This window comes from Lissotriton vulgaris, chromosome 1_1 (genome assembly GCF_964263255.1).
Source record: "Lissotriton vulgaris chromosome 1_1, aLisVul1.2, whole genome shotgun sequence".
Classification (NCBI taxonomy): domain Eukaryota; kingdom Metazoa; phylum Chordata; class Amphibia; order Caudata; family Salamandridae; genus Lissotriton; species Lissotriton vulgaris.
Genome location: NC_141685.1, coordinates 540,185,096 through 540,203,264, shown reverse-complemented (window position 1 = coordinate 540,203,264; position 18,169 = coordinate 540,185,096). Strand labels below are relative to the sequence as shown.

The following is an 18,169-nucleotide window of genomic DNA, read 5'->3' as shown; positions in this document are numbered from 1 at the left end:
CATGGCCGCAACAGAATTAGAAACCATTCGTATTACCAGTTTACCTATCAATTTATGTACTAACACCTTTTCTTATCATGCGTCCCTCCCCAGCACTCATTGAACAGTGACCGCCTCTCCGCGGAATACAGTCCTGTGTTAAATACCTCTCATAAGCTTATTTCAGTGTCCTTTTGCAAGATCTTCCTTTTTTGTTAAACCTCTGATGACATTTCATCTTCATTTTTGGTGCTGAATTGTGGCCTAATACAGAGACCGATTCTTTTTAAATAGTCAGTAAATGTTGTTTTTTGGCTACCTCACAGTATCATATCTAAACCCCTAACCTTTCAGAGATGTAGATGTTACTGATAACCTCGTACATGACCACTCTGCTTCCCAAGTAATCTGTGGAAACAGATCTAACCCTTTCGGTTGTCACTTGTGCATGCCCAAGATGTCACAAAGAAAAGATATAATGATGCATTTTCAAATGCTAATCTAAAAACTCTAATCTTTGTAAATAAACTATGAACTGCGGTTATCAGAAAGATGAGACTCAACATTGTTAGAAGCTTCATTAAAATGGTGAAAAACACGATGAATGCAACCAGGTTAATTGTTCATAATGTTACTAAGGATACTCCCATCTATCACTCATATAGCTATGCTAATGAGAGCGGTATACGGAGAAGTGTGGCTCACGGTGTAGAGCAGGCAGACCCGGAAGCTGAGGTCAGACCCGGGACCAGGGTTCAATTCCCGACGCGGCAGGGTCTTGAGCTCAAATGTCCACGGACTCGATAATTCTCGCTTCGGTGCCTGCTCTAATCATGGGTTCTCACTCTGCAACTCTGGGCATTAAGCTTGCTTAATCTCCTCAACGGCCCCCTGCGGCGGGATGCCTGGCTTTCACCTTTTGGATGCCCTGTAAGGGCTATCTCACAGGGAAAAGCCAGGACGGGTTCCCAAGGCAAGCGCCGGGAAACCTCCCGGTAGCTGTGCGCTCAATAAATGCAATAATAATAATAATAATAATAATAATACCCATCTGCCATACCTGTTTAAATGATCTAAAGCCATACATTGGCACTGTGTGCCAAGAAGCTGGCCTCTGTGTTTTAACGAATGCACCCATCTAAGTGTGCACACCTGCACACTTCTCTTGCATGGCTATCTTCCTTCTCAGGATGTTGGTTGGGGTCCACAGAGCTGCATCTCACTCACAACTCACAGCAGTCTTCAACATGACTTTGGCACTTAATAATAAAACACCATCTTTATCTTACTGTGACAGAAGTGCAGAACAGCGTCTTTAATTAGTCTGGGTAGAAAGAGTCCTCCTCTACGAGCAAAAATAAAACCAGGCATCATGTTCTGAAATGTGCGACCCTGGACCTAAATGTGCAGGCTCCGGAGTGACAATGTCTATCAAAAATATATAAGTGTGTGGCACATTCTCTTATTAGGCAAAACATGTGCAAACCACCTTTAAAAAAAAAAAGATGCAAAATTAAATAATAGAGCTAAAATGGAGGCTAAATGTAAGCTTAACAACATTAATTTCTTCTTTTATAGGTCCCTCTCTTTTTTATTACTTTTTTAGATCTATTCCTTCATTTATTTTGGTAGCACCTGGCAGCTCCCTAGATAATCTTTCTAGGCCAATCCGTTACTGCTTATTTTGTCTAGTGTGTTCTGCATCCCATGCGGCTACTGATTCTAAACCGGACGGCAATCTTGAAAGGTATTTTCCGTTGTGCATCATTGTTTTACCGTTACAAGACGCAACAAATTAAAAGAAACAAGTCCGCTAACTTGGGCTGGGAGAGCAATTCATCACTACGCATACCATTGAGAGATGGCGGCTCGCAGCTATAGCTTTTTCAATTTTTAAAAAAAATTTACTTCTTTGTTTATGTGGCAACATTTTTCTTTTGATTTATATTGCATATTTGTGTTAAATTTGTGTGTGTATTTTATTGTGGATAGGTGAGTGAATGAATGTAAGAATGGGTTAGTATGTGGATGAGTGAATGCATTATTGCAAGAATGAATGCCTGGGTGATGACATCTTGAATACCTAACTCACCATTGACTGAAGGGGTACATAAAGTTATTAGCCAACCCAACTGCTATTGCCAGTCGTTGCCCCATTAAAAGCCCACTTTTTGACAGTTTGAAATAAGTTTACAACATGAAGATTTTTCATGTTCATTATGGCCAATGTTTTAACTTCTGTTAAAGTATACACGTCGCTGAGATTTAAAAAAAGATGTGCTTCGGCAGCAACCTCCAAGGACCGACATCCACATGCATCATATTGTAGGGTTTTATACCCACACTTGATGTTTTCATTTTGAAAGTCGTCCAGTGCCACCTTTCGTTGTTTTTTTTTTTTGTTTGTTTTGTTTTTAGGAAAGTCTGCCTAAGCATCCATGGAGCGTTTATGTTTCCTTATACCTATGTCCACAGATTCACAACTGACATTCCCTTCCTTCAACTTTTGGAGGTAGACTTCCGGAATGGATACAGAGAAAAATGAACTAGCTAAAATGGCACTGTGGTAAATGAAGATGCATGGTAGACAATAATACAGGTGATAACAGGATGGTTTATTCTTTAGTATGTCATAGGTTACTGCTAGAAGACGGTAAGAAGGAAGCCCCACTGGGAGCGCATCCTTGCTGCTGCTCAGTCCACTCACTCCATCTGACATTTCTCCCGCAAGGCACACATCAGCATTCTATTACCTCTATTAACTCACACTGACACTGGCTGAGCAGCAGGGGACATATAACTAATAAGACAACACCACATGGCATAGACATGTAGATACCACACAACTCCCCTCTTTAAGGAAGAAATTGATAATTTCAGTTCAGTCCAGATAAGATGGTAATTCTCAACAGACACATGATGGAAGTAAAAATGTAAACTCACAATTCATAAAATAAATGGACCAGAGGTGGAATAATAATATATATTGTCAAAAATACAAAATACATGGTCAAACAGTCCTAACAGGAAATAGTATAGACAGGGGGAGTAAAGCTTTATTCAAACAGTAATGTTAGATTTCGAGTTAGTGAAGCCTTTACCTGCTGAAGTCCAAAGTTGTGGATTGAGCCTGTCTGTCTCCTAGGAGATTCTGAACAGGAGCAAGCAGCTGCCCAGACCCCACCCCCAGGCCAGCAGACCATTGGCTATTCAGCTACCAGCCAAGTCTGAGCCCTCCTCTCACACCTGCCCAGGCCCCTGAAGGACTTGCTGGGTGCACCCCAAATCATTCTCCTCCATCTTGTGAGTTGAAGCCCACATGTGCCCCAGATTGCTTTGAGCAGAGTCCAGGAAGTGGTAAGGAGACAGACTAGTGCTGTCTCTTCCCAAGACAAAAAGTTGTTTAAAAAACGATTTTCACTTTCTGTGTTTACTGTCTATGCCTGTGGTTGTTACAGTTAAAAATTGTAGTTTTAGCCTGCCTGTAATTGCATATTTTATCACCTGTGTTGTGTTTTAAATGTGTGGTTTTCCCTGCCAATGATTGCCTTCATTTAGTGTGTTGAATTGTGGGATTTGCAGTCCAACTTCTGTAGTTTGTCCCTCTCATTCCTTGGTGACAAATCTGTGTTCCCTCCAAATTTCTCCTCTGCTCTGTGCTTAGGCCTGTGTGCTGAAACAGTGCACCCCCAGCCACCATTTTGTGTTCACAAGCCAGTGAGGCCAGCCCCTCTGCCCCCCCCCCCCCCCCCCCCCCCCCCAGGCAACAGGGATTTTCTACATCAGAGGGTGCTTCTGTGAGCTGTTGAAACTGTATTTACTGGGGCCTGTGCACTTCGTTTTTTGGCCAGCAGGGGGAGTAAAGCTTTATTCAAACAGTAATGTTAGATTTCGAGTTAGTGAAGCCTTTACCTGCTGAAGTCCAAAGTTGTGGATTGAGCCTGTCTGTCTCCTAGGAGATTCTGAACAGGAGCAAGCAGCTTCCAACTCCCCGGCCAGCAAACCTTGTCTTAGGTTGCTGGGACCTTATATGGTGTGCTGATGGTTGGCACATGTGTACACTGATTGGTGGTTGTATCTGGTGTTTCTATTGGGTTAGGGTTAATGTCCTCATTGGTTGGGTATTTGAGGGTTCTGAATGGTTTCTCGGTCTCTGATTCAATCATTGCAGGGTTGGGACTAGGGCTAGGGTTTGGATTTCTATAGGAAGTAGGGACTAGGGCTTCCTATGTTATTGGTTGTTGGGAGTAGGGTGGGACTAGGGCTAGGGTTAGACCTTTAATTGGAAGTAGCTATTTAGTGCTTCTGGTGTGATTGGTTGTTGGACCAGTTGTTGGACTAAGAGTAGGGTTAGGCTTTCTATTGGAAGTAGGGACTAGGGCTACCTGTACCATTGGCTGCTTGGACTTGGGTTGGAACTAGTGGTAGGAGTAAGGCCTTTATTGGATGTCGAGATCAGGGTTTTTGAACTGATTGGGTGCTTGGACTAGGGTTAAGATTGGCTGCAAGGTCCTGGTCTCCTATTGGTTCTAGATGTTAGGGCTAGTGTTGTGATTGGATAGTGTTAGGTCTAGGGTTCCCATTGGCTGAAGGGGTCACCTGATTACTAGGGCTACAAAAAGGGCCAGGCTTAGGGCGTCTCAGCCCGGGCGTCGAGGCTAAGGGTGGATAGGACAAGGGTAGTTGCCTGTTTGGGCCTGTTAGGGGTGGATAGGACAAGGGTAGTTGTCTGTTTGGGCCTGTTCGAGACTGGTCGGGACTAGGGCCAGAAATGCTGCCCTTTTTCTCCTAAAAACAAAAAAAATCCTTCACTCTTTTATCCCTCCACTATCCTTTTTCTATCAAAATTAACAGATTAACATGTTCACTTCTCAAATTCCATATTCAACTATACTAATATACTGCCCAAATAACTGAATAACATATCTACTACTCAAATTACTTCATATTTATACTATACTAATTTCCAACACTAATCCTTTATGGGTTCCGGAGTGGCGTGCTACTCGCCAAAAAAGCGCTTCAACACCCATCAGGGGTAACAAGTGCTATATGAATGCAAATCTTTCTTCCCCTTTTATCCATCCGCTATCCTTCTCACTCCAAGTAACAGACTAATATCTACCACTGGAATTATCTCATATTTCACCATATTAATTCACCACTAATCCTTTATAGGCTCCCTGAATAGCATGCGTCAACAAGCGAGCGCTAAATAAATACTAATCTTTGTCCTACTCTATCCTTCTGCTATCATTCCAAATAACTGACTAACCTATTCACCACTTAAAATGTACTTGCATGTTTCACTATACTAATTCAAAACTAATCCTCTGTGGGTCCCGGAGTAGCGTGCTACCCGCCGAAAAAGCGCTTTGACGCCTCGTCAGGGGTAGTAAGCGCTATATAAATGCAATTACAATACAATACAATACAATACATAGCACAAGACTGCAATACATGTGCCCCAACGGATGTCATACAATTGCTCTTTTAACCAACCACCTAAAGTAACAATAAGTAAGTTTGCACACTCATCCCCTATACGGCCTAACCCACATGTGGCAGAAACATACAGTTAGACCAAAATCTCAGCATTTCCTAAATAAAAACAATACACATAGGGCCAGATGTCGGTAAAATCAAATGTGCAAGTCCTTAATAGCGAATTTTACCGATTCGCTATTAAGGACTCGCAAAATTGAATGTAGGTAGGAATCGCTAAAATATTAGCGATTCCTTAATATTCCTTAATAACTAACCGCAAATTGACATTCGTTAATAAGGAATACCTACCCATTCATTCCTATGGGCTAGGAGAACCATTAGAATGAATGGGAAGATATTCATATTTGTGATTCGCTATTAAAGAATCGCAAATAGCGGGAGCTATTTCAAGGGTGCCAGGATGTCAAAAGGACACCCTGTTGCACCCCTGAAATGTGCATGTGTGCACATGTGACGGACATATATGCCCTAAGAGCATGAATGTGTGCCACATGGTACTTTAAAAAAAAGCAAACAAGTGCTTTTTTAAAGGAAATCGCTAATTACAACCAATTTGAAGTTGGTGGTAATCAGCGATTCCTTAAGGCTAAAGTGCACCTTCTTTTGTGCTACTTACATTGCATTTAAGGAATCGCAATTTGTGATTCCTTAAATGCAAGAGCAAAATAAGGCGTCACAATTTTGCGATTCCTTATTTTGCTAGTAGGTTAAAACTCACCTACATTGCTCGCAGCCAAATAGTGATTGCAAATGCTGAAATTCTGCAACTTTCTGCGTTAGCCCTCGCTATTTGGCCACCTACAACAGGCCCTAAGTCAGCAAAATCAAAATGAATGGAATAGGCGTTGCAGTCCTCTTTCTACATCCACAACTTCTTTCAAGATGCCTGAAAATCCTAAAAGTCTTGATGAGCAGTAGTCGGAAACCAACAGTGCCATGAACCATCCCAGAGCGTCGGAAGATACGTGGGAGTAAAGCTGGCCATTCTGAATAAGTATCAGAAACCCCAATGTTACCTTCAATGCCTGTCTCCACTCGGCTGACGGAATATAAGATGCACCGTGTCATAACAATGGGCCTGCTTCTCTCACTGTAAATCCGCGTTCCAGCCTCCAAAGTGACGTGCACTCTGCATCCTCGTCCCATACCATGTGGAGGACACACAAAGCTTGGAATGCTGCTGGAGACGCTGCTGAAAGGGCTGATGGTGGTTAACATTCAAATGCAATCAATCAATCAATCAATCATAACATTTGTATAGGTCACTACTCACCTGTGAGGGTCTCAAGGGGCTGGGGGGAGGGGAGCTGCTACTGCTCGAATAACCATGTCTTGAGTAGCTTTCTGAAGGTGAGTAGGTCCTGGGTCTGCCGAAGGAGGATGGGGAGGGTGTTCCAGGTTTTGGTGGCAAAGTGGGTGAACGATGTGCTGCCGGTGGTCACTCTTCAGACGCGGGGGACGAGGACGAGGTCGGCGGAGCAGAGCTGGCAGTTCGGGGTGTAGAAGGTGAATCGTCTGTTGAGGTATGTCGGTCCAGTGTTGTGGAGTGCTATGTGTGTGTGGGTGGGGAGCTTGAAGGTGATCCTCTTGTTGACGGGAAGCCAGTGCAGGTCTTTTAGGAGGGATGTGATGTGGCGAGAGATGTCAAAGATCAAGCGTGCAGATTCTTTCAGTATGGATTGTAGTAGTTTCAGGAGTTTGGCCGAGGCTCCGTAGAGGGTTGTTACTGTAGTCCAGTCTGCTGCTGACGAGGACCTGAGGTTGCATCATAGTCAGAACGCCAAGCTTCCCTAAAAAGCGATCCTCAATAAATGGTTGGAAAATGCACTCACTGCCCTCTGAAACCCTTCAAGAATCCTTTTGGAAAGCCAAGGGTCAGTGCAATGGCCTCTTTTAAATCTTTGCTGACTCTCTGCTCAATAACCCCCTAGGCTTCATGGCAGTGCTTTAACGGGCATTCAAACAACCACCTAGATAATGGCACATATATCACACACTCCAAGGGCCAACCATGTACAAACAAAGTTCAATAGGACAATTCTTCAACACTCACAAACCATTAAGTGTAAATCCAAACAAATCCGACTCCAGTCTTTCATCTAGAATGGTGTAACTCTCTTGTTTCAGAATACCCGCAGCATAGTGGGGCAGAACAGCCTTTAAGAAGTTCACTGCACGCAATGCAGGGACCCTTATCGTCAGCACTGCTGGATTAAATGGATGGGAAAAAAGGTTAAACGGCCCAGTTTGCAGGCTGTCAGATGTTAAGGGATACCGGTGAGGCCTTCAGGTCGTTTCTCTTCCTTCGGACTGCAATTTCGAATAGTATTAGGTTCACTTAGTCTCTTGTATAAGTTCAGTTATTCTTCAGTTTCAGTCCTTTCTCCTTTCCTGATCCTGTTCCGGCCGTAGCCTTGTAGTCTTCAAGTCTTCACGTTGGTTGTTTTGCCGCTCCTCACCATTGTGGTAAATGAAGGTGCAGGGTAGGCAATAGTACATGTGATAACAGGATGGTTTATTCTTTAGGATAAGAGTCATAGGTTACTGCTAGAAGACAGCAAGAAGGAAGCCCCACTGGGAGCGCATCCTTGCAGCTGCTCAGCCCACTCACTCCAACTGACATTCCTCTCACAAGGCACACATCAGCATTCTATTACCTCACACTCACTCTGGCTGAGCTGACGGAGACATATAACTAAGGAGAGAATGCATGGCATAGAAATGGAGATACCACAGGCACCTTTGAGACTGAAGCCTACTAGAGATACCACAGGCACCTATGAGACTGAAGCCTACTAGAGATACCACAGGCACCTTTGAGACTGAAGCCTACTAGAGATACCGCAGGCACCTTTGAGACTGAAGCCTAATATGGTCTACTGACTTTAGAGTAAATTCAAACACGCAGTTACTGCCCCTAGATGTTCTCTAGTTTTTTTCGTAATAAAGCACCAGAAAGGCCTTGCTACTGATGAACATACTCATATGATCAATTAAGTACATTTTATTAAAAGTTAAACTTTGAATAACAGATTCAATTACGTTTGTGACATGTACCTGTAATAATCCATTCAGCAAAGCTCCAAGGTAAAGCAGCACTAATGTTTTTGTACTAGATTTTTTTGTTATTGGACAGTTTACCGACCTCTAGTGCTGTTAAAGACAGCATGTCATTATGCCCTATTATTTGTATTCTGATATTCATACGTTTTTAATTTTTAGAGCATAATTTAGGTTGATACTCGTCTTTGGTCTTTTCTGCTTCACATTGATAGTGTTCCAAGTTTAAATAACTAGAAAGGACGAGCTGTTTTTCAAGTTACCCATGAACTCCGAACAAGAAGCATTGCAGTAAACATATTTTTGAATGTTTGTGTCGAATCCAATTAATATAACCTCCTGTTCAACCACTTTTTAACGTCTTCCCTTTATATGAATAAGTGCAACTTTTTTGTCTTTTAGAGCCGAACTACAAAGAAATGAAGCCCTGCGTAATGCGGAGGACCTGACTAAAGCTTTCCAGCAATATAAAGAGAAAATTGCAGAAAAACTAGACCGGGTAAGCTATTTTGATGTTGCTTATTGTTTCTACTTACAGGTGTTCTGTTATTTATAGTATTCAATGTATTGTTTACGATCTGAATATATTGGGCTGATTTATTTAATATTGTTGCCTGCAAAACTTAATTCCAGAAGAGTCGTACTCGTACACAGATAAAGTTTGCCCCAAAATATGCTCATTAAAAAAATACTCCTTTATAATGGAAGATGCATCTAGGATGACTGTCTGGAATCAATAACATTGATCAATCTTTCTTAAATGTTAGAAATTGTCATATGAAGCAGTAAATACTTAAGATATTTAATGAGTGAAAAATATATAATTACTGAGTGGAAAGGTATTAAGTGTTTAAGGTGTCTTCATTAGGTTGTATTCAGCATCAATGTTAGATTTGGGGGTTTCTAGTTGGCATAGTTAGGTACCTGTGACAAATAGGGACCCTATTTGTCTTGTCAGGGTAAGGAGGTACACTCCTAAAATAACCCCTGCTCACCCCCTTGGTAGCTTGGCACGAGCAGATGAAAGTGTTGCGGGGATGGTGATGCGTCAGTTCCTTACATGCAAGAACAGTAATGCGTCTGTTCCCTATTGCTGTCTAGGGGACAGTGATGCGTTGGTTCTTCTCTGCGAGGGGAGGTGTTGCGTCGGTTTCTTACTGCGCTTCTGGTTCGATGTGGCCAGCAACGCCGTGGTGCGATGAAGATCCGGTGCAAAGGATCAAAGATGGCATCTTCTTGTTGGTGCGACACGATGCGGACCGCGACAGGCCCTGCGACACTCTTCGCGGTGATGCGGCGTCTGCTGCGATGTCGTGCCTCTTCTCCGGCGATGTGAGGCGCTTCGGGGGCCCTGCGATGACTCGACGGTTCTTCTGGGCCGCGGCAGGCCCTTCGACACGCTTTCCAGTGATGAGGCGGCGTCTGCTGCGACGTCGATCCTCTTTGGTGATGCGAGGCGCTTTTGTGTTGTGCAGCGACAGTTCGGCGTCGCGCTTCTTGCTCGTGAATCATGATTCCAGCTCCTTGAGGCTCGCAGATCCTCAGAAAGCCCAACACAAGTGCAGGCACTTCCAAAGAACTCTTGGGGAGCTGGGGGGGTTGAAGTCTGTTGTCCCTGTGACTTCAGCAGGAGGCAAGCTCTTTTCTCAAGCCTTTGGAGATCCTTACAAGTTGATGAAAATACACACAAAGTTCCTCAGTCCTTTCTTTGCCAGTCAGGCAACCACTGCAGGCCAATCCCCCAAGCAGCACTTCAGCTTCTCCTCAGCCTCTCTGGTTCGGCTCCTCATGTCTTCTTGTTTCCCGAAATTAATCTAAAGTTCTGGGATCTGGGTACCCTCTTTTAAGCACAGTTTTTCTTTGTTTTCTGAACAGTACTGGAGCACTCTGTTTACATGACTCCTTATTTCCGTTCGCAGGGCAGGGACATCAAACACACCACAGGAGGTGGAGCCAGCATTGTGGAGGGAAGGCACAGCCCTATTCAGGTCCCAGGTGCAACTCCTCCAACCCATCTGCATGTAGATCACTCTATTCATCCCTGTGCTGAATCACCCTGTCTCCTGGAATACCCCAGCCATTCAAACTCCAGACAAGGAATACACAACCTAGCAGAGGCATGCTTGGATGGTTAGACAAGAAAATACCTACTTTCTTAAAGTGGTATTTTCAAACACAGAATGTTAAAACCAACTTCACTAAAAGATGTATTTTATCATTCTGAGTTAGGGCATACTAAACTCTAATTTCTACCTAGTTCCCTTAGTCAGTTAGGATTATAAAATGTAATAATCAATCTGCCCATTCTGGCCTATGGGGAACAGGTAGCCTTGCAATAGTGAAAAACAAAAATGGCTGTAATTCACTATTAGGATATGCCACACACATCGGGGCATGTCCTACCTTTTACCTACAAGGCACCCTGCCCTTGGTCCCACCATAGGAGTGGCTACTATGCAAAAAAGGAAGGTTTAGAGACTGGCAAGTGGGTGCACTTGCCCAGTCAACATGGCAGTACCAGACTGCACACAGGCTCTGCAATGGCAGGCCTGAGACACACTTTACAAGCTGCTTCTTTGGGTGGCACAACCAGTGCTGCAAGCCCACCAGCAGCATTTGGTTTAGAAGCCTTGGGCACACTCAGTGCACAGTACTAGTGTCTGACAAGTAAACCAAATCAGCCAATCATGGAGTCACTAATCCGTACATCAAATTACAATAGGGAGAGCATATGCACTTTAGCACTGGTCAGCAGTGGTAAAGTGCCCAGAGTCATAAAACCAACAAGAACAGGCCAGACAAAACACAGGAGCAAGGCAAAAAGCTCAGGGATGACCCTGCAAAAATGGCCAAGTCCAACAATCAACATCTCATTGCATTGTTTACTAAGACTCAGGTGCTTATCTGGTATGATGGTGAACAGCCTTTTGACCGGTATTTCTAACTTTTAATCCACTTTCACTGCAGTCTGTTGCATTAAAACATGTAATCTTTCTGCAAATGTGTATAAGGTGTGAGAAACTTCCCCCACCTTTGCTGAATTTTCTCCATCAGGAACATGGTCAAACGTTTATTGTCGCAGCACCTGGACTGTTATTCACTGTGCCAATCAATACCCAAGTTACTTGTGGTACCCTGCCATCATCTTGAAGCTAGGCAAGCAGAGCGTGCAAAGCACCTTGAATAAATATAGAGATAAAACACTGCCAGTATGAGTGCTCCATTGCCAGACCTTGGAGCACATGGCTGTAGGTGGACCACAGCAGATACTGTTAACAAGAGGAGGAGGAGCATGGGGCTTCACCAGCTGCTTCAGAGAAAGGTGATACACTAAGTGCTATTCTTAGGTGAAAGAAGATGCATGGCCTACTAATGTCTAGTGGTCGGCTCCATACAACCAACAAGATTTGGGCTTTTCTGGCCAATCTTACACTGCATTGTGTGTTCCCCTAAACACATTGTAGTCTATTGCATTAAGATTATGGCTCGCTAATTGAAGACTACCCATGCAAATGAGGGAACAGATCTAATGACTTTGGGATTTGATGATGCAGGTCTTCTTGGGTGCTACAGTTGCTAGTGTTGGCGGGACCCCCCTCACCCCATCACAGAACTGAAGCATACCTACACTAATCATCATTTTGAGCCAGTGCACTGTACCGTGAAGCTGAATTCCCTTGTACGAGGAATAAAATCAAGATCTAGCACATTCTGTGTAGATGCTTGAACTGTGCAGTGCCTCGAAAGCTATCCCAATAATATTTCTACTCCCTCCACACTGTCGCATAACCCAACCAGAAAAGTGCATGAACACAGCTTTCATGAGAAAGAAAAGTCTGGGGAGGCTTTGTTATATTTATGACCAATGAAAATTGAGAACTGACACCTAGTAAATCCAGAGAAAAACAATGGTACCCTCCTGTTAGTCATCCTCATCATAAAACGTTATTCGAGCTTAAAGCAAAAAGATCATAAAAGTACAGTTCATCATAAAAAGTACAAGTCATAAATCCATTATAAAATTCCAGTCTAAGAAAATAACATTTTCTATTATACTGCATAAAAATATTTAATTTTTCAAAATAAAACCAAAGTTCCAGCGGTTTGACCCCGCCCCCCCCAGGGGTTCCACAGTGCCTTTCAAATCAGATACATAGAACCTCTTACCCAAGTGTACCCCCTACCGTGCAATAAAATACCCCTCTACAATTTCCATTTGCTTAGAAGTCTATCTCTTTGGTACTTAAAAATGACTAAGTTTCCCTTTCCTCATGCAAGCCCACAGGTAGCTAGCTATTTAGAAACATGTATGTGGGTTGCCAAGTTTATTCAAAAAGCTAAATGTCACTCTACATTGTCTAAATTTATGATATCTTAAAATTGGTAAAATGAACCTTGCTCTTTCTGCTTTGTATAAATCACAAAATAAGATTATATGGAGTTCTGATTGCTCTGATCTGCCCTCACAAGAGCAGGTATTTAGGTATGCGGGGTAAATCTTCCCGCTGGATAGCCCACCATCAGAGGGATCAAGTTCATACGAAACCTTACTAGGATGAATCTGTGTTGTAAATTCAGAATTTCCTCTAAATAACGATAATCTCCCTCTGCAATAGACTGAAGATGGCGGTGTAACCTTACTGTTACTGTATCTTGACTTGCTTCCAATCTATCTTGCATCACCTTAGCTAAAAATTGTACTTTCTTTGATAATTGGAGGCATGCGCAAGGATTCCTAAACAAGTCTTCTAGGCCTAAAGATTTCAGAGATAACCTTATATGCTGAAACCATTCTATTTTGTGTGCATAATCTACGTTCAGGCAACTATGTAAAGTGGATTGGGCCCAGTATACTTTTTCCCTCCTCCAAATTGAGTGCCATAATAGTATTGGGGCTAGCCTTACTAAATCACAGACATAGGGTAGTCCTACTTCAGCCTGGCAATTACAATTAGAGCAAGATACAGGTAGGGATACCAGTCATTTAAAAATCTATCCTCCAGATTCTGTAACTGCTTTATAGGGGCACCCCCCACACCCCTGCTCCCTAAGTGGCAGATGAAATTGTGCTAGCTCTATATATCGTCTTAACAATTTTTATGTTTTTTTCCCCCAGTTACTCAGCAAATTTAGTGATAGCTGCCATACTACTTTCCATCAACAGGATTCTGTTTTTAACCATAGTAGCATAGATATGACCTTTATCAAACGGTACCCCCAGATAAGAAAATGTGTCAACTACCGCTAATCTGCGGGCCCCTAAATAAAAAGATGGAACTTTCCTGCGCCCTGTTGGGTCTGCTATCAATATAACAGATTTAGATTTATTCACGCTTAAGTCCAGGCATGCCATGAAAGTGGCATAGGCTGCTATCATACATTGCCGGACCCTGCCTGTCCTGCCAACTAGAACTGCATCGTCAGCTTAGGCCAATAATAGTAGGGTTAAGGAGTCTAATCTCGGGACATCTGATGTTGAACCTTCCAATGCGGCTTCAACCCTGTTCATGTATATTGAAAACAGAAATGAGGACACATCCTTGTCTACCCCCCCCTTAATATTTGGAACAACATGTGAATTTGCCACCCTTGGCTGTATTGAACAGATGACTTGGTATACAACTGGTAGGCGAACCCCCAAGGTCTCCTTTATCTGGTGTATTTTACTATGATTGAACTCCGGTTCAGGCATTGATCAATCTTGCCCCTCCTCCTCTGGAATCCGTATTGGGTCAGACTCAATATGTTCTTCTCCTGAGCCCATTCTTCCAGCCTATGTAATAATAACCGTCCCATTAATTTTAAGGTATTGTCTAATAAGGAGATAGGTCTGTAATTAAGCAGCTCATTTTTATCTCCTATTTTATATATTGGAATAATTACACTTGTGCCCCATGAGATCAGGGGATCTGCCTTAGCTATCGCGTGCAATACATTGAACAATGCGGTGGCCCATAAGTCTTGATCTTCCAAAAATAAGCCAATTGGGACCCCATCTGGCCCCGGAGCCTTTGCTTTACTACATTTACCCCGCCCATTTACTATTTCTTCAACAGAGAAGACAAGTCGTTCAGTTTGTTCGGCCAGGGCCCGAGGCTGGTTACTGGGGGATATAACATTTGATCTAAAGATCTTCTCAAAATGAGACACCCAAGCATCCTCACCCACGTGGGAATCCAAAGTTGGAAACTCGGCATCTTTAAATTAAGGATTATTTACCACCCTCCAGAAATACCTGCTATTATTAATGAAAGCTGCCCGTTCTAGCTGTTCCCAAACCTTGTCCTTCAAAGTCATCATCCTTTTGTTTGCTTGCTTCTCTATATGCCTTGCGCAGTACCTTTATCTTCACTTGGTCTCTAGGTGCAATTTTTAAGGCTTCATGAAGATGCTTTAGGGATTGGGCGCAGGCGCGGTCAAACAAGCGCCTAACTGGGGTCTTAGTTGTGGTTTTACTGCAAGTCAGGGCACATTTCACTCCCTTCAATAATTTCGCAAAGTCCCGAATTAGCTTGTCTTCAGGAAAATTTACATCCAGACAATTTGTATAAAGTCCATATTCTTGGCTACAATTTGTGGGATTATTTTTTCCTTATCTATGCTTTCACATTTTAGTTGGTAGCCATTCTTTTTTTTCCAAGGCCGGTTTCTCTATAACATGTATTTACCTATCCCGGGGGGCGGTCCTACTGCCGTGGATAGAGAGAGGACGGCATGATCACTAACACTTGTAAAACTTGTGTCAACTTCCCACCAAGAGTTTCTGATGTTAGTACGAAGTCAATGGTAAATTCATACTCGTTACGTTTAAATGTCTTAAAGAATTCCCCTGTTGATGTATCAACTCTATTTCTTATCTTTAATTTTCGAATGGAGAGTAATCGGTTCAAATTCTGCTCATATTCTTGGTGGTTAAAGTGGCTTACTGGGACTTCTTCCATATCCAAAATGCCACATACCAGCTCTGTAGAATATTTACCCGGTTGTGCATTGAAGTCTCCAACTCACACAATATTAAAGTTCTCCTGAGATCCACTATCAATTTTGTTGAGCTAATTTTCCAATAGGGCCGCCACCGATAGCATATTCGCTCCAAAGTAGTTATTGTAGAAGTTTATCAGTAGCCAATCCTGTGCCCCGAGCCCCCATTAACAAAGAGTGGAAATAAAGGGACGCCTTCACAATTTTTTTTAATCTTAGTCGGAGGGTATTACATATAAGTGTTACTAGGCCACCTCTTACTCGTCCTGATTGTGATGGAACAGCCTCCGTCTGGAGCGAGCGATACCCGTCTACAATAATTTGGTCAGTTGCTCAAGTCTCCTGTAGGCAGTTTGTCGTATTGTTGGCAGACAGCCAGCCAATGCATATATACCCACCTTCCCATTAATGCCTGCAACATTCCAAAATGCTAGCTTTAACCAGCAACCAACATCCCTTTCTGTATCCATTGGGGTTATTAGTTTGACCCTGACCCTCCTATTAGTCTTATATTCTACAGTCAACCAGGCCTTGAGTTGTGACTCAGTGCTGGAACCTCCAAGGAATATCTGCTTTACAGATTTTCGAAATAAGTTGTGACAGCACATTACAGTCTTAATAAACAATCTAATTAAATGCCGAAGTTATGTTGAGAGTGACATCCCTGGCCAAAGTATTCCATGCAAAAGAAAACACAATTGATACAGTCCTAACTACCCTTCCTAGAGGGCTTTAAAAAGTAAACTGCATGTTTAGTTGACCAAATCAAACGCTTGAGAGCTGTTTCAGATGCAGAGTCGTGCAAATAGATAATCTGTTAAGAGTCTGAAAGTTAAACAAAATGTCATGGGTTGAGTGACCTAATAAATTTACTAGACCCACAATTTCTCTACTTCGTTTTCTTAAAGTGAGAGTAAAACCTGTATGTTTCAGGTACAGTTATTTTTTTACCTTTGCCAAGTGATTTAAATAGTCATGATATGATTCTTTAATGTTGAGGAGATGTGGGCAGATGTATGGGTGCTTACGGCATGACTGACTCAATCATCCTATTAGATTCTGGCCTTTCAGAGAGGCTCCTGATCTTTGACCGGGCAATGAATCCTCAGGCAGCACTTTACCATGTGATTGAATCTGAACCAGCCATGCCAGCCTTTCGAATGTAATTGTCATGCAACCCTTGCCAACTAGCCCTACTGGTATCTCAAGGCTGATACGGTAAGGTATACTTCTCTCCCAGGGGATCCTCATCAATAGTCATAAGCACATGAATATTCCCGCCTATGTGTGGGACCCCGGAAACACATCACATATATGTGAAAACCATATATGTAGATATATATATATATATATATATATATATATATCTTTCACCAAACACCCAAAGCATTTAGGAGGGCACACAACAGAGTTCCCACCATCCGGTTTGCATACAAACTTGCCTTTCATGTCACGCTGCATTAATTCTGTGCCCAACGCGTTTCACGGATGTGCTCCTCTTCGTCAGGGGCTTGCTTCTTAAGAAAAAAGGAACGGCCAATACTTCTTTTATTTTCATGGCATCAGCATTTATTTATTAGTTACAACCATCAGTTGGCCCGCCTTAATCACGCGGCATGCTGGGACATCGAGTCCATCACTATTCCCTAAGTGGGTTCAGTTCCTTTAGTCCATTTTAAAAGCACACTATCAGATTCGTGGCATTTCAGGCAAGTCTCTTTTTGGCTGTAGAACTCTGTGCTGCATCCAGCTGGAAATTGTTTCCTGCAGCAGCCTCTCAACTCTTATGTGGATGGTGCTCCTCCCCAGGACAGGGCTGCCCTGCTATAAATCTTTCACCAAACACCCAAAGCATTTAGGAGGGCACACAACAGAGTTTCCACCATCCGGTTTGCATACAAACTTGCCTTTCATGTCACGCTGCATTAATTCTGTGCCCAACGCGTTTCAAGGATGTGCTCCTCTTCGTCAGGGGCTTGCTTCTTAAGAAAAAAGGAACGGCCAATCCTTCTTTTATTTTCATGGCATCAGCATTTATTTATTAGTTACAACCATCATTTGGCCCGCCTTAATCACGCGGCATGCTTGGACATCGAGTCCATCACTATTCCCTAAGTGGGTTCCAGTTCGTGCAGCACAGCGCTCATATGTGAAACTGCTCTTTCTGCCAAGCTAACCTACTAAAGGACAGATATTCGTCATATTTTCAAAGGAACATCTGAACTTACTTAAAGATGTAAAGCTTTGCACGCCAAAGGACTCTGTGTCCCAGGAGGCTATAGGGCGAACACTGCACTTAGCACACGCCCCAAGTAAGAAAATAAATTAAAAAAAAAAATGCCGGAAACACTTGCGTGCTTACAGTTTTCCTTTGTGCCAGGCCCAGAAGAAGAGGTTTGAATACCTTGAAACGCGTCGGCAAGCAACATGTATGCGAAGCAGCAGAGCAGCGTGTAATGAAAGGCCGGATGGCAGAGTGTTGTCGTGTGCTCTCCTGAATGCTACAGGGCAATTTTGGTGGAATATATATATATATATTTGAACCCTTCACTCGGAAATGAGGCCGCTCACCACTCGCAGGTCGGTTTCCAAAACCTTTATTCGAGAAACATGCAGCTTACAAGTCCCGTATTTTCATCCT

General features: G+C 43.0%; 1 protein-coding gene across 3 annotated transcripts in view; it reads left to right on the top strand.

Moving 5' to 3' along the window:
* The window catches only part of CCDC18 (coiled-coil domain containing 18), a 1,483,839-nt gene that overhangs the window by 324,055 nt on the left and 1,141,615 nt on the right, over window positions 1–18,169 (top strand). For all 3 annotated transcript variants that reach the window (XM_086953919.1, XM_086953920.1, XM_086953918.1), the window contains exon 7: window positions 8,950–9,046. In XM_086953919.1, the coding sequence (XP_086810045.1) occupies window positions 8,950–9,046 (97 nt within the window). The remainder of the gene's footprint in view (window positions 1–8,949; window positions 9,047–18,169) is intronic.